At 39.9% G+C, this 27,757-nt stretch overlaps 2 protein-coding genes across 15 annotated transcripts in view; both read right to left on the bottom strand.

The window, feature by feature from the left end:
• Positions 1–2,250: 2,250 nt before the first annotated feature.
• LOC118737837 (trithorax group protein osa) overlaps positions 2,251–27,757 on the bottom strand; it is a 31,198-nt gene continuing 5,691 nt past the window's right edge. For 2 of the 14 annotated variants that reach the window (XM_036468649.1, XM_036468632.1), the window contains exons 2-14: positions 26,228–26,430; positions 25,965–26,121; positions 25,337–25,882; positions 22,933–23,697; positions 22,656–22,834; positions 22,330–22,584; positions 18,704–18,920; positions 11,307–11,537; positions 10,530–10,709; positions 9,005–9,164; positions 8,611–8,812; positions 8,471–8,552; positions 2,251–8,379 (exon numbers count right to left, since the gene is read on the bottom strand). In XM_036468649.1, coding sequence (XP_036324542.1) covers positions 4,400–8,379; positions 8,471–8,552; positions 8,611–8,812; positions 9,005–9,164; positions 10,530–10,709; positions 11,307–11,537; positions 18,704–18,920; positions 22,330–22,584; positions 22,656–22,834; positions 22,933–23,697; positions 25,337–25,882; positions 25,965–26,121; positions 26,228–26,272 — 6,999 coding nt within the window. In that variant the 5' untranslated portion in view covers positions 26,273–26,430 and the 3' untranslated portion in view covers positions 2,251–4,399. Of the gene's footprint in view, positions 8,380–8,470; positions 8,553–8,610; positions 8,813–9,004; positions 9,165–10,529; positions 10,710–11,306; positions 11,538–18,703; positions 18,921–22,329; positions 22,585–22,655; positions 22,835–22,932; positions 23,698–25,336; positions 25,883–25,964; positions 26,122–26,227; positions 26,476–27,757 lie in introns of all 14 variants that reach the window. The other 12 variants (XM_036468641.1, XM_036468704.1, XM_036468674.1 and 9 more) reach the window with 12 other exon arrangements.
• On the bottom strand, positions 4,025–4,387 carry LOC118751363 (sex-determining region Y protein-like). Its single transcript, XM_036486174.1, has one exon. The coding sequence runs from the start codon at positions 4,385–4,387 to the stop codon at positions 4,025–4,027; it is 363 nt and encodes a 120-aa protein (XP_036342067.1).

Raw genomic sequence — 27,757 nt, forward strand, 5'->3', positions numbered from 1 at the left:
TTGTCCAAATTAAATTTTAGCTTGTTTTGTGCAAGAGTGGGGGTGTCTCGTCTAACACGCACTGGCCGGTTACTCCGTCAAGGTATGCTCTGATGCGTCCATTTTTTTTTATTTTTATTTTTTTATGTATGAATTACTTTTCATTGGTTACAGCTTCTTCATTCACATACATACATATCCATATAAATATTTGTATGTACATATTTAGGTAAATATATGTGCATATCATATAGATATTGGTACTGTACGGATGCGGGTATAACTCATCTATTCTGGGCTCGAATCAGAGCATCTGTTCGTGAATCGAAAACCATACGAAAGAAAATTACGTGATACGTCAGGCAGTATAAGCTGAATGGGGGGGGGAACAAAGAGTACGTTCACGTATGTCATAATCTGAAAAATGTGTGTTTTTACGTGACGAGTAATACGATAACGTATGTATGTGACGATTCGAGCCCTGATTTTCATATAGCTTCACATGTGTGTGTGTATATGCATGTATGTACATATGTATGTATGTATGTATGTATGCAGCAGTTGGCTTGTGTAGTGGGTGTAAGCAAGCGATTTAGCACACAATCGTATTTCATCATCATTATTGAAATATGCTACAATTTACATTATATACGTTCTTGTTTTGTAATAATTAATAAAGAGTACGCATTATGTATAAAGATTTTTTGTTGTTGTTGTATTTCGCCTTTAATCAAATAATTGTAATGTCTATTACAGCTGTATACATGTATACACATTTGTATGCATGTATATGTAGATATATATGTATGTTTTTACACCTAACCATTTACAAATAATAACTTAAAATTAAAGTGTTAAAAAAAAAAATTGACAAACATCATTACATTTACAGCGTTTTATTTTACTTGTTTCTTTTACTTTATATTAAGTTTAGTTTATCATTATTTTACATATGCATGTATGTATTATAAGTATGTATGTATGTATGTTCTATATATCATCACGCATTTGTGCAGCAAGCAACAAACACGCATGCGTCACGCACAAGCAGCAAATTCTAATATGTTGTGAGCTATGTATATTTTTTTACCAATTAGTACTCGTGGACTACATGTTTCTTTTCTCGCTTTTTCGTTTGTAAATACATGTGCATATATATGTATATAACTATAGTTTTATATGCATATGTATGAGTCGTACTACTCTCGCCAATCAACAGACAGGCAGACGGACTCCATTCCTTCTGTCGTGCCATGTCGACTAATGCTAACACGCTCAGGGTTTTATTGTTATTTTAATAATAATAAGTTAATCGGATATTAGTTTTTTGGATTACTTTTTTTTTTGTTTTCTTACCAGTTTTTTTTTGTTTTTTTCTTTTTTGTACGCGGTCACATCAAAATCATGATTTTTTTTTCATTTAACATTTAGCTGCAGTTTCTTATACACATCTTTCGCCGTGATCACGCATTTCTCTTTTACTTTCCTTTTTAGTAAACTATTCGTTTCTTGTTTATATATTTAATTATAATTACTCCGTTTTATGTACACCTGTGCCTTATATCACTATGTCACCACCCTTTAGTTATTCTACACTGCATCAAAATTATGTGTATGTACGTTCTTGGTTTGACGCCTTAAGCCTGCCTTTTGTCCAATTAATTAAATCATGCACCTCCGCTCAGCGCACACGTTAGCTACGTTAGATCCAACAATATATTCATCCGAACATCTTTCTCTATAGGTTCTCAAAAATGAGTGCTTATCACCCCACCACACCACTGCAAAGCCGCCACCAAGCAGCAGGGTAGGACATACAAACATCATTTATGACTGAGACTTTGTCCAACTTCCAATGCTATTGCGGAAAAGCAAAACTATTCGAGGTCATGTGACTGCGGCCGTACGCACATGTTTTCTATTTTTCGCTTTTTCCGCGATTTTTTTTTTTTTTTTTTTTAAACTAAACGACACACTACTCTGCGCTATTTTGCCTATATGTAATGTGTTTCATTACAGTTTTCATTCTCCTGTTCTCAACACTAATTTATTACTTGTAGTAGATTCAATTAATATTTAATATTAGTTTTATTTATATCAGTTTAAGCAATATAGTTTTACAGCTACAAATATTAATCTATATATAAACTTGTATACATACATATTTAGCATTCATTTTTTATAGTTGTTTTTCTTTTTGAATTGTTTTGTAATTGTTAATTAATAATTAATTTTTTTTTTTAAGTTAATGCTGAAATTTACGTTTTTTTTTCTTCTTTTTTATGTGCTATTCAACAATGCAGTTTGTATTTAAAATTTTAGCTTTCCTCATCATGCATTGCTTTCATTGCATTACATACATACTTGTTTTTATAGTACATATGTTCAAAGTATATTTTACAGTTTAATTTAGTTTATATTTAATAAGTTATAAGCTAGACATAAGTATAGAAATTTACTTAATCATCATTCTTAATCTTTTGCTCTTCAGCTTTTTACGCTGTTTGCTAAACACAGTTTAACAATAGTGATTTTTTTACATTCCTTTATTTTCTGAATTTTTTTGTTAGTAATTTACATGCACATTTTGTGTGGAGTTTTTTATTAGTTCTTTAATGCGTACATTTACATATATTTGCATTTATTTTATTTTTTGTTCTAAGAAATACATATTTATAATAGCATCATTAAATATTAAAAAAAAATGAATTCGTTAAGTTGCATTATTTGTCAATAAAAGAGGGGAAATGCCGTGCCATTGAAATATGTGTTCTTAAAACTGAGTGAATAATCTTTTTTATTTTTGTTTGTTGCTTTTTATTGTATTTCGTCACGGTCTGCGCACACCTGCTAATATTTTTTATTCTATGTAACTATGGATGTGTATTTGGCGAAAAAAATGTGACAAACTTAAACTGGGCAAACAAAATTCAAGTGGCTTGCCTCACATTTTTGGATATTCGATGCCAGTTTAAAAACACCCTGCTGGCAACATTCAGATGTTTGATAAAACGTTTGAAACTTTACTTTGTGGAATACAACACGAATTGACTAACACAAAAACGACCGGTGTATAATTCGAACGAAATAACATCAAAAACACATACACATACATATATGTATTTAAAAGTAATAATAAACGAAACAAAAATTAGGTATGATTTAACAGAAAGTAAAAAGCGTTTAATGCGAATGCTTGCAAAGACTAGCAAACGCTAAACAATATTATGAAAATATTGCGAGCTGACGTAGGGACAATGTAAGCAAAAAAAAAAAAAAAGTTAGCTTTTTAAACAGCAGTTTACCTCTCCTCCACGTGCTACAATATGTATAATTTTCAAAACAAAAAAGTGGATTAACATTATAGACGCATTCTTTTATATTTTTTCCCCCCGTTCTTTAGCTCTCGAGTCAATTCCATCTTTACTAAAATTATAATATCCGTAAAACCACCTTTTGCATCTCATGATGAGATGTTTCAAAATTAATCTTTTTCGCCTTGTACTCTCCTATCAAGTTCTTTGCTCAGCCCTAGCGTTCGTTCATTCTTCGCCCTAACTATTGCCGTCACATGTTGGTGGTTTGAGGGATGTTCGATGTTCGTCAGAATTCTTACTAGTTCCATATCCCAGCATTAGGTAACAAATTATAAGCCTCCTAACACATTACGAGAACATTTAAAAAAAAAAACACGAAATTTTCTTTATACACACTAAATACTATTCATATTACTACTGCTTTATAAGGTTGATCACCGCTACACATTTAATTTATACGCAATTTCCTCTATACACGTATGTATGTATGTACGAGTAGGTGGATAGTGTCATTTGCTGTTTCACACCTACGTCTATTTCGGCATTGAACTGCACGCACTTGCCCCTCGACTTTGTTTGCACATTTTTCTCGCATACTTTGTTCTTGCATTCCCTATGTACCTCTCTTTTTCCTTTTGCTGGAACTAAATTCCTAACCTCACTGCTGCTGCTGCTGCTGCTGCTACTTTTTCATGCTACTAATTTAGAGTTCTCGTTTCACGTGGCACTTAGTGTGCATCTTCTGGCTGATGGGGCTGAGGGTGTATTTGTGGAGGCTGCAGCGGCGGTTGCTGTTTGCCCCAGTGATAGTGGAATGGCGGCGGCACATGGTAGTGTGGCTGCTGCTGCTGCGGCGGTGGTGGGGGTTGTAGTGGCACCTGCTGTTGGTAGTGTGCTTCCAGCTGCGCATATTGGTGGTGTTGATGCTGCTGCTGCTGCTGCTGCTGGTGATGCAGGTGGTGATGCTCCATGCTCAGTTGCTGCTGTTCGTGTTGGTGAGGCTGAGGCGTTGGCTGTTGCTCTAGCGTTAAATCTGCGTGCTGCTCTTGCATTGTCACGGCCGGCATTGCTGCTAACGTCGCTGTCGGCATCATGGTTGTGTACTACGCAACCGCTGCTGTTGAGTTGGCCGGTGGTGCTGCGGTCGCTGTGGGCACACTTGCTGCTGCTGTCGCTGCGGTAGTTGGTGGTGGCGGTGGTGACGATTGTGTCGTCGCCGCGGCCATCAATGTTGCTGGAGGCGCGTTGTTTCTGTTGTCGACGGCGGCGCCATTTGCATTATTATTGTTGCTGGCATTGGTAAGTGGTGCTGCACTAATATGGGGCATTGTTGCACATATCACATTCTTACCACTGCTACCGTTGCTTGAGCTTAGCAGCGTTGGCTGCATGTGACCCGCCTCGCTGTTTGTCAGTGTTGATCCTACCGCAGCACCCAGCGCATTCGCACTGGCGTTCTCTATCGCGCTTTTAATGTGCATGTTGCTGTTGGTGTTGTTGTTGCCACTGCCTATGCTATTACTATTGCTGTTGCTGCTCACTGTGCCACAACTGTTACTGTTGGTGCTGCTATTGCTAACATCGTTAAGCAACGCCGCGGCGGGGGCCAAAGCATTGCTGCTGTTGCTGTTATCATCGACGGAGGCGCATGCGTTTTGCGACTTGCTCATTGCCGCATTCGCAGCTGCAGACAATGGCTGCTTGTGTATGGGCGTAGAGTCACTACTGCTGATTTCGCTCATGTTGTGGCTACTCGCGCTGATGTTGCCATTAGCGTTGATACCGCCGGCCGCATCTGCCGCAGTCGCTGTTAAATCTTCTCGCTTAATATCACTGGTGAGCGTTCGAGTTGCATGTGCTGCCACTTCAGCATTCACAGCTTGGGGCTCAATTGATGTTGGTGCACCAGTCGATGGCGCTGAGGGTGCGGTTTCCACTTTGACTTGAGCTTTCACGTCAGCACCTGGCGTGAAATGCCTATCTGCAGCAGAGTTTTTTTCCTCCTGCCTTTGTTGAAAACGATATTCCAGCGATGGTATCGACGACGGGCCGCCGACACCGGTGCCACGCGAAACTTGGAACAGTACACGCGATATAATCAGCGCAACCTGCTGGTCGAGAATGTTAGACATCACCAATCCAAGCAGACGCTGCTCTTGGTGCATGAACAGGGAACGGTTGTCCGGATGTTTGGCCAGATGTAGCAGGGTGCCGGCAGCACGTCGCAGCATGTCCAAACTTGTACCCATTGAGTCGGGATTTTCACGCAGGTAATTGATTCCATGCTGGTTGGCAACTCCCAATGCCGTTTGCTCGGCCTGTTCGATGAATGCCACAAGGTATGAGATGCAGGGCGACTGCAAGGCCACTGTACGTGCCATTGCACTGTCAGCTGCGGCCAGATAATGCAGCAAATTAACGGAAAACTCACGCAGTACCTGATCCTCGTTGCGGCAAAGGTGGCGCGTCAACACCGCACACAACTTTTCGAGGCGCGAATGCGGTGGTGTCGCTATCACGAGATCGACATTTGCGTCTGTCACACACAACTTACAGAGAGCCTCTAACGCCAGACGCTGTGGCGAAAGCGAAGTATTGGGACCACAAGACGGGAAGGGATCTTGACCGTGTGCACTTGGACACACCGCCCAGTGCAGCAGACCGTCGATGAGAGGCCGCGCTATGAGCTCATCGTAACGTGACAATTCAAGATGGCCTGCAATGTTCGCCAAGGCGACAAGCATATTTTCGCGTATGTGCACCAAGTAGTCCCACCACCATTCTCTTTCGCCTTGAAGTGAGCTGCATGAATCTGAGAAATCGGTGTCCTCTTCGCGATCATAGTTACGCGTTTTGGGTGTACGCTGTAAGTGCTCGTGGTTGAGCAGCAGGAGGCGGCCAAGTATGGCTAGGAATCGGCGCGACTTGGCCAAGAGTGTTTCGTTGCCCGGCACGAACGTCAAATTGCGGAATATGTTCGATAGGCAGATACAGCGACGCGCTAGCGCATCCTGACACTCGCTAACTAGGTACAGACTTGCTTCGTCTCGAGTATAGCACTCTTCTTCGACCGTGGAGGCACGGCGCCGCTGCAACACTTGTGCTGCGTCGCGCACCGTTGACATGGGATCGAAATTTTTCAGTACACCACTATTGCCGCCGCCAACTAGACGTTGTTGCGGCAGCAGTTCGATTTCCATATCCACCTCACGACAATCGCTGTCGGTGGCAACGATGGCGTTTTCTGTTGACACCGTGTCCGTTGGCTCCCTTTTAAGACTCGGTGGCGCAAATGCGTTTTCGTCCTCTTGTAATTTCGACTTTTTAGCGCCGCTGGCGTCAAAAGCGAACGCGGCCCCGACTTGACTGTGTTTGCTTGCGCCACTGCTGTTGTTGAAGAGTCGCCGCTTCTTGTTAAACGTATGCTGTAGCTTGCTATCCTCAGCGCAGCCCTCTTCCGTCGGTTCATTTATCAAAATTTTGCTGCTGGCCTCACTGCCGTCTACAACGCTCTGCACATCTTCGGCACTGACAGCGCCACTAGCTTTCCCACGCGACTTTGTCGCCTCTGCCCCTCCGCGATTTTTATCGCTACGGCTGCGTACGTAACGAGCGAATGGAATGTTTATGATCTCCGACTTGAACACGTCGATTATACCGTCGTGCGCGTTGCGGTCCGCAAAACCATATGTCCAACTCCAGGGTGTAGTTTCGTTCCCCGTTGCCTGCTCATAAATAGGCTCCACCTCTGAGTCCCAATCCTTTTGTCTATCCGATACAAATATATCATCCTCTGCTGATTGTAGACGTACTGGCAAACCCTTGCGTGACATCAACGTGTAGTTGGGCGTGTTAGAGAGCAACATAACACGCTCCTCGGGGTTTGGTAGCACACGTATTTGTCCCAAATCGATGCCTTCATCCTCGTCATCGTCATTGTCGGCCAATGGCATTTTCGATGACTTAAATTTTTCGTAATCGTTATTGTACTCGACGGTGTCGCTACCTCCAATGCAATGCCGTTTGCGGTTGTAGTTTTGTACGGAACGGATGTGCCGACTACCGCCACGTTGTTCCACGTCTGCGTCACTATCGTTAAACATCTCTGCAAGATTCTTTTGGAAATGTTCCAAAAGTAACGTCAACAGACCCGGCAAATGTGCCAATCCAAAGTACTGCACCGTTGTGTCATCGAAAAGTAGCACGTTCAGCACGTCTAATGCCCAGGTGCACTCAGTCAACAGACCGGAACGCATTGCCATGAAAATACGCCATGGATCTACGGGACAAACATCGGTTTTTGCAAGCCGCTTACGCCTATACAGCACTGGTGTGGTGGCTTCAACGCTGTCCGGCGGGAAAACTATTTCTTTTTTAACTAGCTGGGCGCCAGGGGGAGTTGGAAATGGTTGCTGTGGCTGTGCTTGTGGCGGTTGTTGTTGCGTTGTCACCTGTGGCAAGCCAGGTGTGCCCAGTTGCGGTACAGCGCTTACTACGGAAACCGGTGGCTTGGGTGCACCGGCAACTGGTGCGCCCATGACTGGTGGCATAACACTGACAGTGCTGGGTGGTGCCGCAACAGATGGTGGCGGGCCGCAAGCTGGCGCAACTGCGCCACTGACCTGTGGTGGCGGTGGCATCGCAAATGGTGGTTTTGTCATGGGTTGATTGGACGTTGGTCCAACGGTTGGTTGCTGCGCGGGTGGCGGCGGCATGCCGGGTCGCTGCTGTGGCGGTTGCTGTTGACTACCGCCAGGCGGCCGTAACGTTGATCCGGGTGCACCTGGTTGTGGTGGTGGCTGCTGAGCGTTGCCGGCCATTTGCGCCCACTGTGGCGGCGGCTGTGGTTGTTGCTGCTGACTTTGTTGCTGATATGGCGGCTGTTGTTGTGGTGGCGGTGGAGGTTGTTGGGGCGCATAACGATGCTGCTCCCATTGCACGGCGGTCGATGCTTGCTGGTTTGGTGGTCCAAGTGGACCAGTGCCTGGTGGTGCGGCTGTACGAGGTGGTGCGCCGCCCCAACCTTGGGGTGATGGTGCAGAAGGATACTGTCCACGGTACTGATTTGAACCACTCCAACCACCTGTATAAATTGGGAAGCACAATTAATTACGAACATATTTTGTATGTATGTAGGTTGCAAAGTGCCAAACTCGATGGCTTCGAATACATACCATACATTTGAGGTCTTGTATTATACGCTGGATAGGGCTGAGAGTCTTTCACAAAGTCCGGATGCCGTCGAGGTTGAGGAGTCTGTTAAAAATTAATGTTAAAAATAACTATTCCAATAGTTCAAAAGCTTGTAACGCACCTGATCGGGCGGTCTGTAATAGTCCTGTGTTGGTGCACTGGGCGGATAGCCACCGCCTGGAGCTGCCGGGCCAACGGTTGGTGGACCAGCAGCGCCGGCCACAGCCGAGCCCGGTGGTGTAGGTGTTTGAGAGCTACCCGGCGGCGGTTGACTGTACGAACGACTGCCATAAGGACCGTATTGATTTGCACCTGGTGGAGGACTGTATGGGAATTGAAAAGATTTTTAATTTTACGATTCGACTATAAAATCCAGCAAAGGCTAGTTAGCCAATTTATATGCTGGGCAATGAGTTAGAAAACAATACTTTTGTAAAAATTGTTCAGATAAGTAGTTAACAACATATGGACTACTATGTATCAATGTATGGAGAAGTAGAGAAAATAGCACTCACGCTTCCCCCTCGGGCCCATAAGAAGGGTACATATTTCGATTTTGTGGCGGAAACTGAGGTCCTTGACCTTGGCCGAACTGGCCGGGTGGCCCAGTCGCATTGTATTGATCGCTCGAACCATATTGACCATAGGCTCCCGGCTGTCCTGGATATGGAGAGCCTGTGAACAAATGAAAATATATATATATATATATGAGAATAGTTAGTGACAGATCAAATTTCTTAATGATGTATAAAATTAAACGATAATTGGACATACTACATATTATAGAGAGGAAGAATATAGAAATAGAAGTAAATCGTGTGGCAGAAAATGTCAGACCAATTTAGGAGTGTCTAATCAAAAGATGATATGGTATTTTTACAAGACTTTTATAATTTAAAAAACATGTTTAATATTAGGGCAACTCATCAAAACGCGTCAAAATGCCTCGTAACAATGTAAACCTCGCGTAAACTTAATTAATTTTGTATGAAAAATTGGGTTATGTACGAGGTTTACGCGGTTACGAGGCAATTACGCGCTTCCATGAATTCCCATATTAATTTTTGAAACAACTTCCTCTTACTCTTTCTGTAAAATAAAAGTATATTGGAAATATCATCTCTGGATAAGGCGTTCCCCCAATTCAAATTATGTTTGCAATGAAATTGCGTCTATGCAAGTCCCAAATTCTCACATCGACAATGAAAAAATGAACATGGTTCACCATTGACAGGTCTATTCCGCTCTGGTATTTAACAAACATTTTGTAGCCGGTTCAAAAAGTTCCGGTAATTTTGTAAATCCATTCGCATTCTGTGGTGTACTCTTGTGACCGGTAAATATGGTCACCATCTTAACTTATAAGCTGACCATAAAATATACAATACCAGAATTACTACAAAAATCGATAGCTGAATTGGTAACAATTTTTGTTAATGTTACAAAACAACGGCAACGTGCAGAGAAAAGACCCGTAAAAGTGAAAAAATGTAAACAACGCGTTAGTTAGTTGAAGTATTTTTATTATGAAAAGAGAACCTGTGGTGGCATGTTCAATAAAATGGGAATAAAAAATTACAAATAGTTTGTTGTACAATAACTTTCATCAAAGTTTGCTAATCAAAAGATAAACAAAAAAAAAAAAACTGACTTATTAGCGACTGGATCTTTTTTTAATTCAATAAAAAAAAAACTCGGTAAAGTTATTAACTACTACTTTCTAGTTTCATTTAGGAAATTAACCATCAAAAATTCTGTGACAAATTTTTTTTTTGAATCAGCGAAAATTGAATTAAACGTTTTATGTATTTAAAAAGGCCAACACTGAGCATAGAATAGATATTTTACTACAAAAAAAAAAAATAAGACCAAACACAAAATTAATGAAAAAACATAATCGTAAAGTGAGTTGCGCTAATAAATGAATGAAATCTGTAGGAGACATTTTGAAAACCAAAAGAAGCCAATGCAAATCACTAAGAAACTAAAAAATCAAACAAAACTACACAGAAAAATTAAAATAAACAAAGAATGTAATACCTGGCGTCCTAGACACCGGCGTGTACGAATTGCCAGCGCCCTGTTGATAAGGGGAGGCACGCGGCGGCGGTGGTGCATTGCTCACACTACTATTGCCACTACCACCGCCACCCACAACCGGATCGTCAAAAGGATTGCTCACACTAATATTATCACCAGTTGCTGCTGTTTGAGTATTGCCTATGGATGCGTGATTCGAGATGAATAGTTGATGATTCAAATTGTTTTTGGTTTTTGTTTTTGATTTTTTGATTTCGTTTTCGTTTTTCATTACCACGAATGATGATGGTTCATTCATTTTATTTCGATTTTCGATTTTGTTGTTTGTTTGTTGATATTTAAAAAATTTGTATATGATGTTTTGTTGGTAGTGATGGTGGTGGTGGTTGTGGTTTTGGTGAGATGATGATGATGGTTGGTGATGAGAAAGTAAGTTAAGTGATTGAAATTTGCAAAAATAAGAATCAAAAATAAAGAAATAAATTAATATTAATTGAAAAATGTGAAACAAATTACAGACTATTTATTGGATAGGATTTTTTATTTTATTTTTTTGAGATGTATTTTTAAAATGAGTTACTAATTTGGAATTGAGAGAGACGTGCCATTTGTATCCAGTGTTAGTGACAGTTACACTTGAAATGTTAGTTAAGTTTTGGAATTTTGCAAATATGAACCTTTTTAGTACATATTTTTTTTATATATATGTATGTAAATAATGCAAAGCGAAAGATTATTATTCTAAAAAATAGTTTGTATTATTGGTTTGTTAATTACCTGCATGTGGAGTTTGTGCGTTGCTTTGTGAGGGTGGCCGTTGCATTTGGCCAACACCCGCGCCGTAGTCCGGCTGTGGACCAGCTGTGCCGGGATAACTGCCCGGATAGCCTGGATAGCCGTCAATCGCTGGATTCGCGGCTGCGCCCGGAGCGGGGAATGAATCTTGAGAATTCGATGAACCAGCTGGCATAGTTGATATATTTGCGTTTTCCAATGCAATTGCACCGCCAATTTTTTCAAGAGATGGTGGGTTTTTGAAAGAAAATTCCGATAAATTTATAATTAAAACAATGCCCATATTGAATTAGGATTTTGTGCTGAAATACATATGTATGTAAGTACTTATAGAAATACATAAATATTATAGACGACTTGACGACTTTATTTGATTGTCAATATTTTGGTCAGTCTTTTCGATGCAGTTAATTCCTACTTTGATGACAGATGAACTCTTATGCCGACAGGAAATGCTAAAGCAATTCCCAACTCAGACCTAATTATATACAAATGTATGTACATAGTTTATTAAGTTCTGGGGCCATAAATAGGCACCTGAACAAACCGGCTAATCCAAAAGTTTATAACATTGTTTTAACATGTGTCCCTAATTGATTGAAGATAAGCTGGAACAATGCTGAGCTTGTACAAACATGCCTGTTTTGAGGAACGATAATGGCAAATTTTCCGGCATTTATCAATCAATGGTCGTATTTCTCTCAGTTCCTAACGAGATTACAGTCTTGGTTATACTTCTCGTTTTACACATTGCAAACTTAAGTAAAAACATCATTCTGTGATTTTAAACGTCATCATTGCATGTCATGCTCCTTTAAATTTGAAACTTTGGAGTGCAATGGGGTATAGTCGTTGTGCTGTGTATGCAATTACAGTTGCACGGCTATACTAAATCCCGACTCTTACATCCTCGTTCTCGCACTCTGGGCAACGTGAGCAACCCATGTTCGAGATGCGGTAACCAATCCTAGTGGAGCCTTGGGTCACGGCAGAAAGAGAGGGAGCTTCGGTGGGGCCACTCCGTCTTACTCGGTTTAAGGGCTCACTGAAGTCTGCAGCGTCTGTTCACCAATAGGTGCGCATGCAAGCGGGTGTCTGTCTTGGAGCAAGCGGCTCGCTATATAAAAGTGTATTTGGTAGTGAAACCACCCCCGTCCCAGCTATGGGTTATGCGCTGGGTTTGAGACCCGCCACGTAAAAAACCCTTCCAGTGAAGAAGCGAAACAATGCCTCAGATGAGACCCCCACTTATTATGACGACCACGGCAAATGTTTAAAGGACCACGTTTTGAGGGATATGCACCTGGAATGTCCGGACCCTTAATGGGGAACGTGCCTCTGCCCGGCTGGTGGATGTCCTCGTAAGAACAAAAGCTGACATCACCGCCATCCAAGAAATGCGTTGGACGGGGCAAGGCAAGCAATGCCTGGGGCCTTGTTACGTATGTATACTATAGCTGCCATGTAAAGGAGCGCAAATTCGGTGTTGGATTTGTGGTCGTTCACCCCGGTGGACGAGCGTCTAGCCATAATCCGCATCAAAGCGAAATTCTTCAACATCTCGCTCATCTGCGCCCATGCCCCGATGGAAGAGAAGGATGAGGTACACAAGGATCTCTTCTATGAGCACTATGAGCCCCCGCCACGATATCAAAATCGTGCTTGGCGACTTCAATGCCAGGGTTGGCAAGGAAGGGATCTTTGGAACCACCGTCTGATAATTCAGTCTCCACGACGAAACGTCCTACAACGGACTGAGGCTGATCGATTTCGCCGGGGCACGAAACATGGTAGTATGCAGTACTAGGTTCAAGCATAAAAAGATTCATCAAGCTACGTGGCTGTCTCCGGATCGAAAAACGAGAAACCAAATCGACCATGTTATGATAGACGGAAGGCATGCCTCCAGTGTTTTGGACGTACGTACACTCCGAGGTCCAAACATCGACTCGGACCCCTATCTTGTTGCAGCCAAGATACGTACCCGCCTCTGTGCAGCAAAATATGTGCGTCCAAATATGCAAGGAAAGCTTAACGTCGAAAAGGTGCAATCACAACAGACAGTCAATGCATTCGCTACTTGAATCTCACACCTGCTCTCAGAGAGCACTCTTCAACAAGCCGGCATATTCGAGCAGTGGAACCACATTTCCCGCTCTTTACCGCCGCCGAAGTAGTCGGTATTTCAGCGAGCCCGAAAGAACAACTGGTACAATGAGGATTGGCAGGAAGCTGCAGAGAAAAAAGATGCCGCCTACAGAGCCACATTACGATCGGACGCAACGCGCGCTATGTGGGACCGCTATAGGGATCTGAAGAGGGAAGCGAGATGTATTTTCCGCAATAAGAAGAGAGAGGCCGAAATACGTGAGTGACAGCCTGTCAGCTGCCCAATCCACAAGAAAGGCGACCCCGCCATTCGCGCCAACTACCGCGGGACCAGCCTTCTAAGCATAGGTTACAAGGTCTTATCGAGCGTATTGTGTGAAAGACTGGAGCCCACCGTCAATGAACTGATTGGGCCTTATCAGTGAGGCTTTAGGCCTGGAAAATCCAACATAGACCAGGTATTCACAATACGCCAAATCTTGGAAAAAACCCGCGAGAAAAGAATCGACACTCAGCACCTATTTGTTGACTTTAAAGCCGCTTTCGACAGCACTAAAAGGAGTTGCCTATACGCCGCTGTCTGAATTTGGCATCCCCTCAAAACTCATACGGCTGTGTAAAACGACGTTGAGCAATACCACCAGCTCCGTCAGAATTGGGAAAGACCTCTCCGAGCCGTTCGCCACCAAACAGCGCGGCTCTCTTTCATGTGACTTCTTTAATCTGATGTTGGAGAAGATAATAAGAGCTTCAAAACTGAACCGCTCAGGAACAATTTACTACAAGAGCGTGCAATTGCTGGCTTATGCCGATGACATCGATATCATCGGTAACAAAAACCGCGAAGTCTGTTCTGCCTTTTCCAAGTGGTAAACGAGGACAAGACGAAGTATCTCCTGTCAACAAATAAACAGTCAGCACATTCGCGCCTTGGCACCCACGTCACTGTTGACAGTTACTATTTCGAGAAAGCAGAGAATTTCGTTTACTTGGGAACCAGCATTAACACCGATAATAATGTCAGCATGGAAGTGCTACGTTGGACTGAGTAGGCGATTCAGGAGTAAAGTTCTCTCTCGACGTACGAAACCCACACGCTATAAGTCACTCATCATGCCTGTGCTGGTATATGGCGCAGAAGCATGGACAATGACAACATCCGATGAGGCGGCTCTTGGAGTGTTTCAGAGAAAGATTTTGCGGAAGATTTACGGGCCTTTACGCGTTGGCGACGTCGAGTACCGCAGACGATGGAACGATGAGCTGTATGGTCTCTACAACGTCATGGACATAGTGCAGCGAATTAAAATACAGCGGCTCCGCTAGCTTGGCCATGACGTTCGAATGGACACCGACGCTCCAGCTCTGAAAGTATTCAACTCCGAACCCGCTGGTGGTAGCAGAGGAAGAGGAAGGCCCCCACTTGGCATTTCCAATTGGCGCTAGTTGGCACAGAAAAGAAACGACTGGCGAGCTTTGTTGAACTCGGCCAAAATCGCTTAGGCGGTTACAGCGCCAAATAAGAAGTAGAAGAATATAAATTGCATGTCAGCGTATATAAAACTGGAATCTCTTCAGGAACCCTTAAACGATCATCTGTATATCAAGGGCCAACTGTAGGAATTTGCGCAAAATTGCACAATTAAAAAATGTCGATTTAAAGTAAAGAAATATGGTAAAGAAATCGCATTTTTTTGTGTATTTTTGGTGACAAAAATTTAGTCCTTGGGATTTTTCTCATGTCGAGTTCGTGGTGGGAGCGAAGGATGCAGGTGTTATCCAATACGCGCAGGCTTGGTGTGAGGATCAAAAACCGCAGATTACGATGCCAAAACTTTCTGCAATAGGCTTTTTATTGCAAAAGTTGGAAACTGCCGGAAAAAGGTGCGAAGATATTAGAAATCAAATTATATCAGTCAATATTTCGACTAAAGCGCCATCTAGCGGGACTATTCTTTTTTGTAAATTTATTTCTTACTATGTATCTAATATGTGTCGCAAATTTTAACGAAATGCCGTTTGTGTGTGAGCTGCATGAGCAGAATTGCTTGAGCGGTTACTGTGTTAAATGGATTATTTACTTTGCGTTGACTTTGCTTTTGTTAAAAACTTATGGCGTTATTCATAAAAAATAAAGTACCTTTATAAAAGGTTTATAAATTGAAAAATATATGAAAACGTCAATTTATAAAGCTCTATAAACCATGGTACAATAAAAACAGGTAGAAGCCAAATTGACATCAAACCTACAAAAGTCCAAGTTTTCGGGAGAGTAAAAATAAAAATGAGCGTGTGTAAGGAAAAATAAAAAAATTACATTTCGCTGGTTGACGTTTTTAAGTAAATTTGAAGTTTTGTATTTATTTATTTATTTTCTTTAGTTAAAATTTGTTAATTTATATGTTCTTTTCTATTTTTTTATACATTGAAAGTTTATATTTATAGTACCTGTTTTAATTTTGTATAATATACAAATGTATGTATAAAGCGATATATGTACTAGGCATAACGTTGGACAATCAATAAAACAACGGAACACAAATAATGATTGCGACATTCCCTGTAATGCATTTTCAATAAGTTTGGCTTTCTCCAACTCTGTCTTGAGTGCTGAGTTTTCACCCTCCAGATTTTCAATTCTTGACTTCAGCAACAGAATTTCGAGTTTGTAGCTGGATTGTTCTAAGTCTCCACTAAACGCCTTAAATTAAAAATATTTCTATAAATATTCGCGTTTTAACAATGCTTACTCAGTTTGTGAAGCGCGATCATTTATTAGGCTTTCACAACTTGATTTATGAGTTGCAGTGTTGTTGGAAGGACTTTCCGGCATAAGGGTCATAGGAAGAGCACTTGGCATCAAACGTGCCTTTCCTGTACCTCCTGGTGCATTTATGAAATCTGCTGCTTTAAAATGCTTAACGCACAGCAAGGCATTTCGCTGCAGCTCTACACCACAGCTGCTTTCCCAACGCTCCTTACGCCGAGGGCATTGAGGCACGTTAAAAAAATTAGTGATGTCTGCATTATATTTAACACCACATAAAAAACAACGCTTCAGGTGCTGCATTTTTAACACATACACTAAGTATAAACCGCACAACACTACAAAAATGCAAATTTAATTAAAATTTGTTTTTAACGAACATTCAAAAAAACAAACGACATGACATTTTAAGCGTAACGAAATATAGGAAATAAAATAAAATCAAGTTGAAGTTTAAAGGTTTGGTTCTCATGAGAGCAACGTCATTTTGGCTTCTACCTGTATTTATGTGCCTTGCTATAAACCTACTTTATTTTTTATGAATAAGGCCATTACACTTTTTGTCAGATAATTTTGCTGGTTGAAAAATTACTATTATTGTTTTGTAATTGAATAAACATTTTTCTTTGTAAATCTTCGCTATTTATTAAAAAAAAACATACCGTTTACTATATCGGCGATGAAAAAAATCAAGAAAGCACGCATTCAGGCAAATGGATGACACACAATTCAAGGCATTGCAAATGCAAAATCAACAGATTTTGAAACAACACCAAAAAGAAAAGAATTTGTTGCAACAGCATATCGACAGCTGAGTGGAAAATCGACCAATCTCGGCGGCCAGTTCGAAAACATCCTATCTCAGAAAACTTTTCGAGAACGCCTTAATTTATAATTTGATTGAAGAACGCCCTATCTCAGAGTTCGGTTCAAAAACGCCCTATCTTAAATGAAAATGTATGAAAATGTGCTGATAAGGCGTTTTTGAACCTAATTCTGGGATAGGGCGTTCTTTAACCAAATTCTGAAATGAGACATTATTGAAAAATTTTCTGAGATAGGGTGTTTTCGAACTGGCTGCCGAGATAGGTCGATCTTCCACTCAGGTGTCGATATGCAACAACAGCAGAATCTTATTGAGTGTATTCTTCAAAGTGAAGCCGCACCAGCGGACAATTCGGATCAAACCGTTCTTGCTCAAGATTCAACAGCATTTGAGGGGTTAAACGCTTGTAAGATTCTTTGGTAAATTTTGAATATGAGCCAGACAACAACCAGAGGTTGACGTTGTTGGGTGAATCGACAAGTTTATCCACTTTTTCAAAAATGCAATTGGGAACAGTATGAACGTTATGCGGATTTAATTTTACCTATTGCACCACAATATTGTACAGTTAGCTCTTTTACTTCAATAGTGTCATAACTTAAAAACCCAACCTCACATACGCGTTTTTGCATTATCTTGATACGCGGTTTTGTACTTTAAACGACGATATACATATAAATAGTGTCAAAAACAGGTTGGGGATTTTTATAAAGTCGCATGTAACTCCGTTGTTTTTGGTACCAACACTTCAAAAATTGTTATTGAAGGTGTATTTTAATACCTCCTACCAAAATCTGCGAAAAACGCAGTTTCGAAAGAAGTGTTGGTTATAGGGCCTTTGTGAATTAAGGTAACGATATATATGTACATACACTTGTGATCAGCTAATTAAGCTAATTAATATAACAAACAGTACATAAAATTGTCTAATTTATTTTGTATGGAAAAAAATTTGTAATGCAGTCAGAAAAAAAATTATTAAAAATCAACGCATTTTTTTTTAGCAACTTAAGACTTGCACATTATTACCCTAGAATTTAGTGCATACTCGAAAAAAAATCTGAATAAAAAGTTGAAAATTTAGCTGAAACTTTGCAGATTTTTCATAATTTTTGCACAAAGCTTTAAATCTGGATTTATATGGTGTTTGTTATATAATGAGCTAGACTTTTATGGAAAAATAATAAATTAAATTTTTATCTTAAATTTTTTGTATACTGAACGTTGCTACTGTTACGGAAGTCTTTTTTGCAAAAAAGCTTTAAAACACCATCTTCAATTCTGCGAATATATATATATATATGCGAATATTTCGTAATAAAGAGGATTTTTTCAAACTTTAATTTTTTTTTGGGGAAACGCAATCAAGGTTTGATCAATTCATATATGTATTTCTTCCTGAACTATGATTTCGAATTGCAGATTATTATTAGTAATTAAATAAATTAATATTACTATTTTTTTTTACACGCATATACATCTACGCTTAACGTGTAAAAAACAAGCATCAACAATTTCCAGTTAAAAACAAGTAAGCACGCATCATTTGTGCTTGTCGCTTACCGCACCATACAAATTTTAAGCGCCGATACGTATGCGTGTAAAAAAGCACGCCTATTATCTTGTTGTTTTTTTTTTTTTTTTTAGTTTATCAAAATGCTAATTTTACTCTCTTACCTGGCGATGGTACTGAAGCCGCTTTGGCCGATTTCTTTTTTGTGCCAGCTTCCACTTGCTGAATAATGGGCAAGGGATCGATGTCACCGCGATCGAAGTGACACTCAAATGTCAATAAATTCTTTGTGTAGTGCTTGCGTAGAGTATAAGCGGCACTGCTGCTCGCGCCAATGCCCAACAAACCGGCAATATCCTTCCAGGTTTTACTTTTAGTAACCTTTTGGTTGGTAATATTTAATAATTTCAAACGGCAAACAAGTTCGAGTTTTTTATAGAACAAAGGAGAAACATATAGTTAATAAAAAATTCAAGAGACTTAAACAAAAAAAAAACAATGAAATATAGCAAATGTAAATTTGAATTTAATTAAAAAAGAAACTGCCAACAAACAATGATACATTTGTAGCTCATTGACATGATTCAATAATGAAAGGTTTTGTAAGAAAAACTTTCTCTCGCTCTAATTTTATCAATGACACTCCCACCCTACTCCTAAAAACAAAAACAGTGATATTTCTTTTCCAAATTTCTTTGCAAGTTTTAAGAACATTTTTAAATTGTTAGTAGTGAAATTTTTACTTTTTAAATTTGAAGAAATGTTTGTTCTGCATTCGCTGGCGCCAACAAGACAAAATGGGTGAGAATCGTTGGACTACAGAAATTCAATGTTAAGAGACGAAATTCCCTTAAATGCCGAAATGTATTTGTCGATATTCGTGGAGACCTCTTGATTCTGCCAAGTCGCTGTAAAGTAAAGCGTTCAATGAGCCAACGAAGGTATTTAGGTATTGTACTCCACGACACAGTCCTGGTGTCTCCGAATGAGATTTTGACGCAATATAACATTGCCAAACCGCATCCATAGGCCCAATCGTCACACGACAGCTCGGTTTAGTCAATGGCGCGATGTAATTGCACACTTAAAAGGTGTACGCACGAGGCGAATGTTGGCTGGCGACCAACTTTATTGCAAGCGATTAGCTGAAAGTAGAATGCAAAGTTGAACAATACAAACGCCTTTTTATGGCGAATATTTTAATATTTTTTTATATTTTGATATTTTTAGTCATTCAAATTTTTTTTCGTGCAACCCGGCGGGAGTTGAACGCAAAAGTTGCCTGAAAAATCGCCTCGTGCGAAAGCCCCATTACGCCACTTCTCATTTGACGATGTAGATCACGTTCCCTATCTCAGTCGTTCAGTAGCTGCGTGCTCTGAGTTCGTCCGGCACCAATCGCCAACTGCGGCTGTGCAAGCCAGTGTTGAATATTTTCCCCAGAACATAAAAAGTGCGACATCAAAGAATTCGAAACAATCGAGCCATAACCGCGAAAGAAACGTAAGCTCCAAATTTTTTTATTTGCCGTTTTTTTGTTTAATAAATATTGCATATTTTCCGCAAACAAATAGCTTCTTCATGTCCATCAACTGGCAAACAAATACAACAAAAAAAAAGCTGAAAGTGGACCATCCATTCTCGAGTTATGCGCCATCTGACGTACGCAAGTTTGGTATAAACATAGAAATATTTATTTTTAATAACAATAGGGGGTTATATTCGATGTAAATAAGCTTGTTTAAATTAAATAATTAAATCAAATTCGTTTTTGTTTTAAAATACCACCATTCACTATTATCCCCACGTTTTTATGGAATTTAGCTCCCATTTTAGGAAGTGTGATTGAATTCTTCCCCTTTTTCTTCTGCTTCTAAAAACCATCCCTGTGGGTGGGAGTGCCAAATTTTAGAAAAAAGCTACTTACAAAACCTTTAATAATTGAATCATGGCTCATTGATGCAAACTGCTTTCTTTTTCAAATATTTTTTTTTTCTTATATCCAATCTTAACTTAAATATAGGGGTACATTTTAGTAAGATAGTTCGAAAAAAGGAAAATTGAAAAATACATACATACATTGAGTATAAAGTAAAACAAAATAAACTGGGAAAGTACTAAGGGGAAATTCGGTGGGAGATTTTAAAGTTATTAATTTTGCTACTTACACAAAGTGGGAAAGGGAATCAATCGATCGATCGAGTTACACATTCGTACACCACTAGCGGAAGGAGGATCAATTGGCGGGTGGGTTATATTAAACTACGAGTATGTATTACGGGGAAATTGTGTGGGAGTTTTCAAGCAATATTTTTTTAATATGAAAATACAACAAGCAATAAGTCAAAATGTTGCAATGATGATTGTAATAATTGAAAAGTTAACATAAATCTGAAGTAGAGTAATCCACAAATAACGGTATTTGAATAATTTAACTTAAAAATTTGTCTCAAATATTGTTTACTCAAATCGAGATTTGTTAAACCAATATTGACGTCTGTTCAAAGCCATTAAGGGTTTCGAAATGAAAAATGACTCGAAAAAATTCTGTAAAAAATACGTATGTTATCACACAAACCAAATTTCGATGGGTATTCATGGAAACACGTAAATGACTCGTAAACTTTATTTGGAAACAAACCGGTTCGGCATTGATAACGAAAAATTACACTGGTTTCGGGAATGGTATTCCACTTGATTTTGGGACTTTGCAGTTTTTGAGTATTTTCTGATACTTTTCGGATTCTTCGTGTTTATTTTTTCGGTATTCTTAGGATTGGTTTTTGATTCCGAAACGGTATATTTTTCGGAAAAATTTTGGGATTTCTCGTTGTCTGAGCACAAATTTTTAATTTGCACCTGTAAATATTTCTTGCTGTGCAATAACAGCGGTTTTTGGTCGATTATTGTTAATAAGTGAACACCAGGGACCGCGTAACGGTCAGCATCTTTATAATAAATCGGCCATGAAAACGCAGGCTTCATTAAATTTGAAAATTAAATGATTATAAAAATCTTCGATATTTAACTCTCGACTTTCATATACAGAACAACAAAAAAAACAAAAAATGAGTTCTGGTACATACAGATCATTTTGGAAATTAAATGTGAAATCCGTGCTTAAAGAACATTGCAAAAAAAATAACAATAATAATAATAAATAAAAATGAATGTATTGAAGTGAAGCATTCTGATCAAAAAATACTCAAAAATTAGTTTGATGCTTGATAGCATGCATTACATTCAAGTATTTATCTAAATATTTTTTTATATATTGTCGAAGCAAAACTTTTTTGTGCACCTTAAGCCTATGCCCTTTAGGTCACATAAGACAGCAACAAAGTTCTAAAGTCAAATTTTTTATAAAAACAATGGGCAAAAAAGGACATCTCATATTGACTCGTAAAATGTTTCCGAGGAGTGCAATTGCATTTTTTTTTGTTTTATACAAAAATTGCCTATGCTCTATACAATTCACAATAAAATAGTTTTTGGAGTGGAGGGGCTGGTGACTATAATGATGAAAATGAATGTGGTGATGATGATGATAGCTCGCAATGAATTTAGTGAAGGTGGTGATGGTGTTGTTGCTATTCATAACAAAGCATAATTTTTTTTTTGTTGTGCTTTTGCTTTTGCTTTTGTTTTTTGATTATTCATCATTTGCTAAATTTATGGGTAGCTAGTAGTAGTAGTGGTGGTAGGTAGTTTTGCTACTTGGTAGTACTAGTAGAAGGTAGTAATGGTAGTGAATCTAAAAAGAAGTTAGTAAAAGGAATTACTACGGCACCTTGCATACCTCGACGAATCCTCCACGTTCTTTTACATAAATATATAACCTATACAAATCGAGCGGTTGCTTCGATATTGTTGGACAGGCGGTGATTGGTGTGCGTCGCTCCTCCATGAATGCGCGCAGCTTATCCAGCCAACTGCGCCTTTCCGGATTATCATCCATTTCGTAAAGTTTACATAGGCTATCTGATTTTTTTGTAGACGATGTACGAAAAGTCTCTTGAGGCGGCACGTGGCTATTGAAAACCTGCTGTAAATTGTAAATGCAAATTCTCAATCACAACATCCTACTGATAGTAACTAGCAAAGCAGCTAACTTACCGGACTAGCTGGTGTTCGCGTCCAATTTGGTGGAGAACTCATTTCATACTCCTCACCCGGTCCACCAGGGTGCCCGGGATGTCCGACCGGCGATGTGCTGGGCGGCGCTAGATGGCTTTGGCTGTATGGATCGTTTTTTCGTGATTTTGGAGTTGTGCATTGTGGATCTTCACCCGAAGCTGTAATTGACATTAGTATAAAATATTAGATTTCTTTCAACACTGTAGACAAGTATTCTCTAACAAATCCCTCAAACTACACCCGAATATTAGCTCACCTGCTGATGCATTGGATAGCGTACTTTGTTGGCTAACTTCGTCGATGGGCGTTCCATCCGGTCCGGTCGTCACCACCGAAGTAACTGGATGTGGTCCCGATGCTGTTGAAGAACCCGACGAACTAATGCCGTTATCCTGGGAGATGTGTTCGCCATCGCCAGGCAATATCACGCCACTGCCAACGGCGCCGCCCACACCAACCATACCACCACCGGGACCAACCACACCTGGCCCACTAATACCACCCATCGTTTGTGGAGGTGTAATGGTAGGTGGTCCCATGCTGGTAGGTCCATGTGGTGGCCCCATGTGGTGTGGCGGTCCCATTGGCATGCCTGGATGCATGCCAGGTCCATTTCCGTAGCCCTGCTGCGGCGCTGGACCGCTACCATAGCCACCCTTATGTTGTAAATGCTGCTTTAGATAGTTGAGAGGGCGTGGTGAGCCGCCTCCGGGTGGTTGTGGCGGTCCGCCCGGTGGTGGTGTGCCTTTGCCCTGTACATGATTGCCCATGCCCGCTGCGCCGCCGCCACCTGGTGCTACACCGCTACCGGGTCCGCCTTGAGGTGAGGGTGGCACCCAATTCTGATAGGGTGGATACTGAGAGTGCGGACCACCGGCGCCGGTGTGATTCGGCATTGGTCGACCAGGATATTGAGGGCCGCCACCTGGTGGCATACTATTCGCAGATGTTGGTTGATTTGAAGGCGGCGGTGTGGGCGCATAGCCGCTGGGCGTATACTGCGGACGTGGCGGGTAAGTTCCTAAAAAAAAAAAAATTAAATTAAAAAAAACTTTAAATTTTAAATAAATGTTTATGGATAACAAATTTACAACAGACAGGACAGTATAACCTGACTCAACTCGGTTGAAAACTGTTAACATTTAACCGTGCCGCCGGATTTTCGTCGAATTTGCATGAGATTTCGGAGGGAAAATATTTTTCAAGATTCTACGAAAAAATGTATTTTCCGCATATGAAATATAACGAAAACTTCAAAGCACCAGCGGCACGGCGATTTCAAAATAAAAAACAAGTCTGCTTATTTTCCATTTTTTATAATTTTGGGCGGGGCAGCCAGAAAACTTGAAAAATGGGCTTGATTGTGTATTGTTGGACCACAATAAAGTATATACGTACACCCGCTGGAAAAAATTTCCGTTCAGATTTTTTCACAAGTTTCATATTATTTTTCTTAAAAAAATTTCTAAATTTTCATGAAAGTATAGTTCATTCTATTACATAAACCATTTAAATATAAGTTTCAAAATTTGTGCAAAATTTAGAAAAAAACCCCAAATTTTCAGAAAAACTTTAAACTTTTTCGTTGGAATTTTTCGGTATGCAGTTTGTAGTCCAATCCATTTTAGTATAATAATGAAGATGCTAAAAATCTTGTTGATTTTTGATAATTTTTTTTATTTTACGTTGTCACCCATTTTCTCCCATATAAAGCAAGGCGAATTAATATAAGGTGATAGCGGGAGCATGACAAAAACAAAAATTTGAATGTATTTTGTTTTTGCTTCGGCGGCATCACAGTATACTGTGGGCGCCATTAACTGTCAAAATCTGTAAGAGTGTGTGTGGAAATGCTAGGAAAATTTTTCAACTTCATACAAGAAGCCGTGAGGCGAAACACATACACAAATTCAGCTGATCTAGTAAAACCACCTTATATAAATTCGCCTTGGTACAAGCAATGTTAAAAGTTTAAAATTTCGCTGAAAATTTGACAAATTTTCCTAAATTTTACATAAACTTTGAAAATTATATTTAGGAATTATCGTTGATTTTTGGCATTTTTTTCCAGTAACCTCTTCCATACAAAAAAAAAAAATTCGAAAAAACTTTATATGCAAAACACCTTCACCAAAAAAATTCTCAAAGATCAATGCCAAGGCGTATTTAACAAGGTGGTGTTGGCCGTATATAAGTAAAAAATTACACTAACAAATTATACGCTGATGTCCATACTGTCATTGGTATGAGTTACAACAAACACATCATTTTGACGTAATGGCCTCCACGGCGAAAAACTCAGCTGTCGCCCCAACACCACCTTGTTTAATACACCTTGATCAATGCTATTTTTGACTGAGAACTCAGAACAGAAAACATCTGATTAAAACGTTGAAGATTTGCTGAATATTCTGGAATTTATGTTTTTTGTTGTAGAAGGAACCATATTTTTATAAAAAATTGTCCGAAAAATTTTAGAAAAAAATACATTTTTTATATATTGTGAAAAATTTGCTGTGCCACCAATACTTTTTGCCGGCAGTGAATATATTTTTTTTTATGTAAACAAAATAAAATTGAAAAAATCTCTGTACGGAAACTTTTTCTAGTGAGTGTATTTTAAAAAAAAAAAAAAAAAACAGTAATATCTGACTCCTTACCTTGAGAATATTGCTGCGACTGCTGTGGTGGTGGATAGCCAGTCGGCAGGCCTTGCGGCCCTGGCCCTGGGCTTTGACCGGGACCACCCATCTTATAGACTCCATGCATATGCGGTGGTGGCGGATAGCCGCCCGCCCCAGTACTCGCACTTTGAGGCGGTGGTGTTTGCATACTGTTCAAGCCTTGACTCGGTGGCGGTGGTTGTTGTTGTTGCTGCTGCTGCTGTTGCTGTGAGCCCGTGGGTGCGCCGGGGCCACCAGGAGGTATGCCACCGACTTGCTGCTGCGAGCCACCAACACCGACTGGAGAACTATGTACGCCAACCGGACCACCGATCGATTGCTGCTGCTGCTGCTGCTGAGATTGCGGTTGTTGTACAGGCATTTGTTGTTGCTGCTGTTGTTGTTGTTGTTGAGCCTGTGGACCGCCGCCACCTTGCGCCGTTTGCATGTGGGGCGGTGGTGGTCCAGACGTGCCAGGCTGCTGCATAGGACCGCCACTACTCGATTGATTACTAGAGGGCCGTGAAATGGGATGACTTTGTGCTAAACAAATGTATAAAATAGAAGTGTTAAAAACATAATCATAATCAAAATCTTTAATTGGTAAGTTTGTTTATGTGCTTACCCACTGCCGGCGACATGGAACGCGAACCGGATGAGCCTGTCGGTGAAGGTGTGGGACGCATTACCTGCTGCGAATTGGGCGTGCCTGGGGCGCCCGAGCCCATGCCACTATGTGCGCCACCGCTCGAACTATCGTTACTATTCTGGCCGATCAATTCCTGGAAGGAAATGAGGTAAAACGAAGAATTGTGGTTAGACAAGAGTTGGTGAGAGCAGTTTATGGGATTGGAAATAAACGATTACAATATGAAACGAATACCATACTTTGTACAAACTTTCGAAATGTTCCCACGGCAGAATTTTATTCATGTTTCCCTCCGTTTAGATTTTTATTGTGCTTTATTTTGTTTATATCTGATTTTTTGTGTTATTTTCGTTGGGTTGTTCTTTTTCAATGTTTTTTTTTTTTTTTAAATATATTTTCGTATGCTATTTTGTCGACGATTCCCATTTAGGAAGTTTCTTTGCTGGAAATTCAATTCTTGCTTTAAAAATTTTTTCATTTCTGTCAGCTGCACAAATTTTGGATCAAAAAAAAAAAAAAATATTTTCATTTTTTTTCTACAAAGTGAATACTGAAGCAACAAGTAAGTGCATAAAAAGTTGCGAATGCTCTGCTTTAACAGGAAGGGTAAAACAAAGATTCGATTGAGGATGCTGCCCGTAGCAATCAACTTTTGATAAACTCCAAACACGACTTTCCATCATTGTAAGTATTTATTATTTATCGAAAGCCCCCTTTCTTTCAGGTTCTTCATACACCTGTTGGAATTTTTCGCGCGCAATTTCCAACTCATTAGTCTCATAAACAACGCCGAGTACGGCAAATCCATGTATAGTTATGCATGGTCATGTTGATTAGTTTAGATAGATTGGCATGAACGGGCATGTGTCACGTTCGAATGGCAATAAAAGCCGGCCGAACACGCAAAGGCGAACACGAAAAAAAAACAACAAAAATAAATAAATATTGCGCGCCTCTCCTTTCAAATCACCTTTGCACTGAACATCTTTAACCATTTTTTTCAGCTGTTTGGTTTAATTAAGCCGACATGCTTGAAGGAACGAGTCACTAAAAAAAAACAAAAAAAACAACAATAAACTCGTTTTGATGATAATCAATAAACATTTGGCGATCGATCAACGCAACAGCAATAAATAGTTACAACCAACCGAATGGCAAGTGGTTTGCGAGCTCTCGCTTGCTTTCAACTGTCACTTTTGTTGTTTGACAGCTATGTTCTTAATTCGCAGAATTCTTCAGAGTAGCAACATCGTTTATTTTGGAGGCAAATACAAATTTAGAGGCAGCCATTTTTCATTTGAAAATAGTATACATCTCTTTATGCAGGTTTTCTAATTTTCTCAAACTTTTAAGAGCCTGCAAGGCTTGAACCTTCTTGTTTGGCGACATTTTACAAATGAAAAAGAGTGCTGTCAAATGCCCAGTCAACAAAACTCTATCTCGCTTGCGTGAGAAAAATGCAGAACGCAAGCGAGATTTTCAAGCATGTGAAGACGGCCGGTTAGAAAGAGTGGCCGGCTCTCAGCAGGCAATGTCAAAACCTGCGAGCGTTAATATTTCTGCGTAAAATTGTGGATGGATCTCTTAATTTGTGTTACATCCAAATACAAATACAAATATATATGTATACATATAAAAATATAAAATCAGCTAATTTGCTTCTAATCAAATTAAAACTGAAAAATCGACATACCTAGAAAGACGGACAGGGGTCGTTTGACCCAACAACTTTGAAAATTAATTTTAATAAAATATAATTTTAGTAACTT

This window comes from Rhagoletis pomonella, unplaced genomic scaffold (genome assembly GCF_013731165.1).
Source record: "Rhagoletis pomonella isolate Grant_MI unplaced genomic scaffold, Rhpom_1.0 Rhpom_scaffold_00001, whole genome shotgun sequence".
Classification (NCBI taxonomy): Eukaryota; Metazoa; Arthropoda; class Insecta; order Diptera; family Tephritidae; genus Rhagoletis; species Rhagoletis pomonella.

Coding starts and splice junctions, on each gene's coding strand:
- LOC118751363 (XM_036486174.1), bottom strand. CDS start 4,387: ATGCCGACAGCGACGTTAGCAGCAATGCCGGCCGTGACAATGCAAGAG.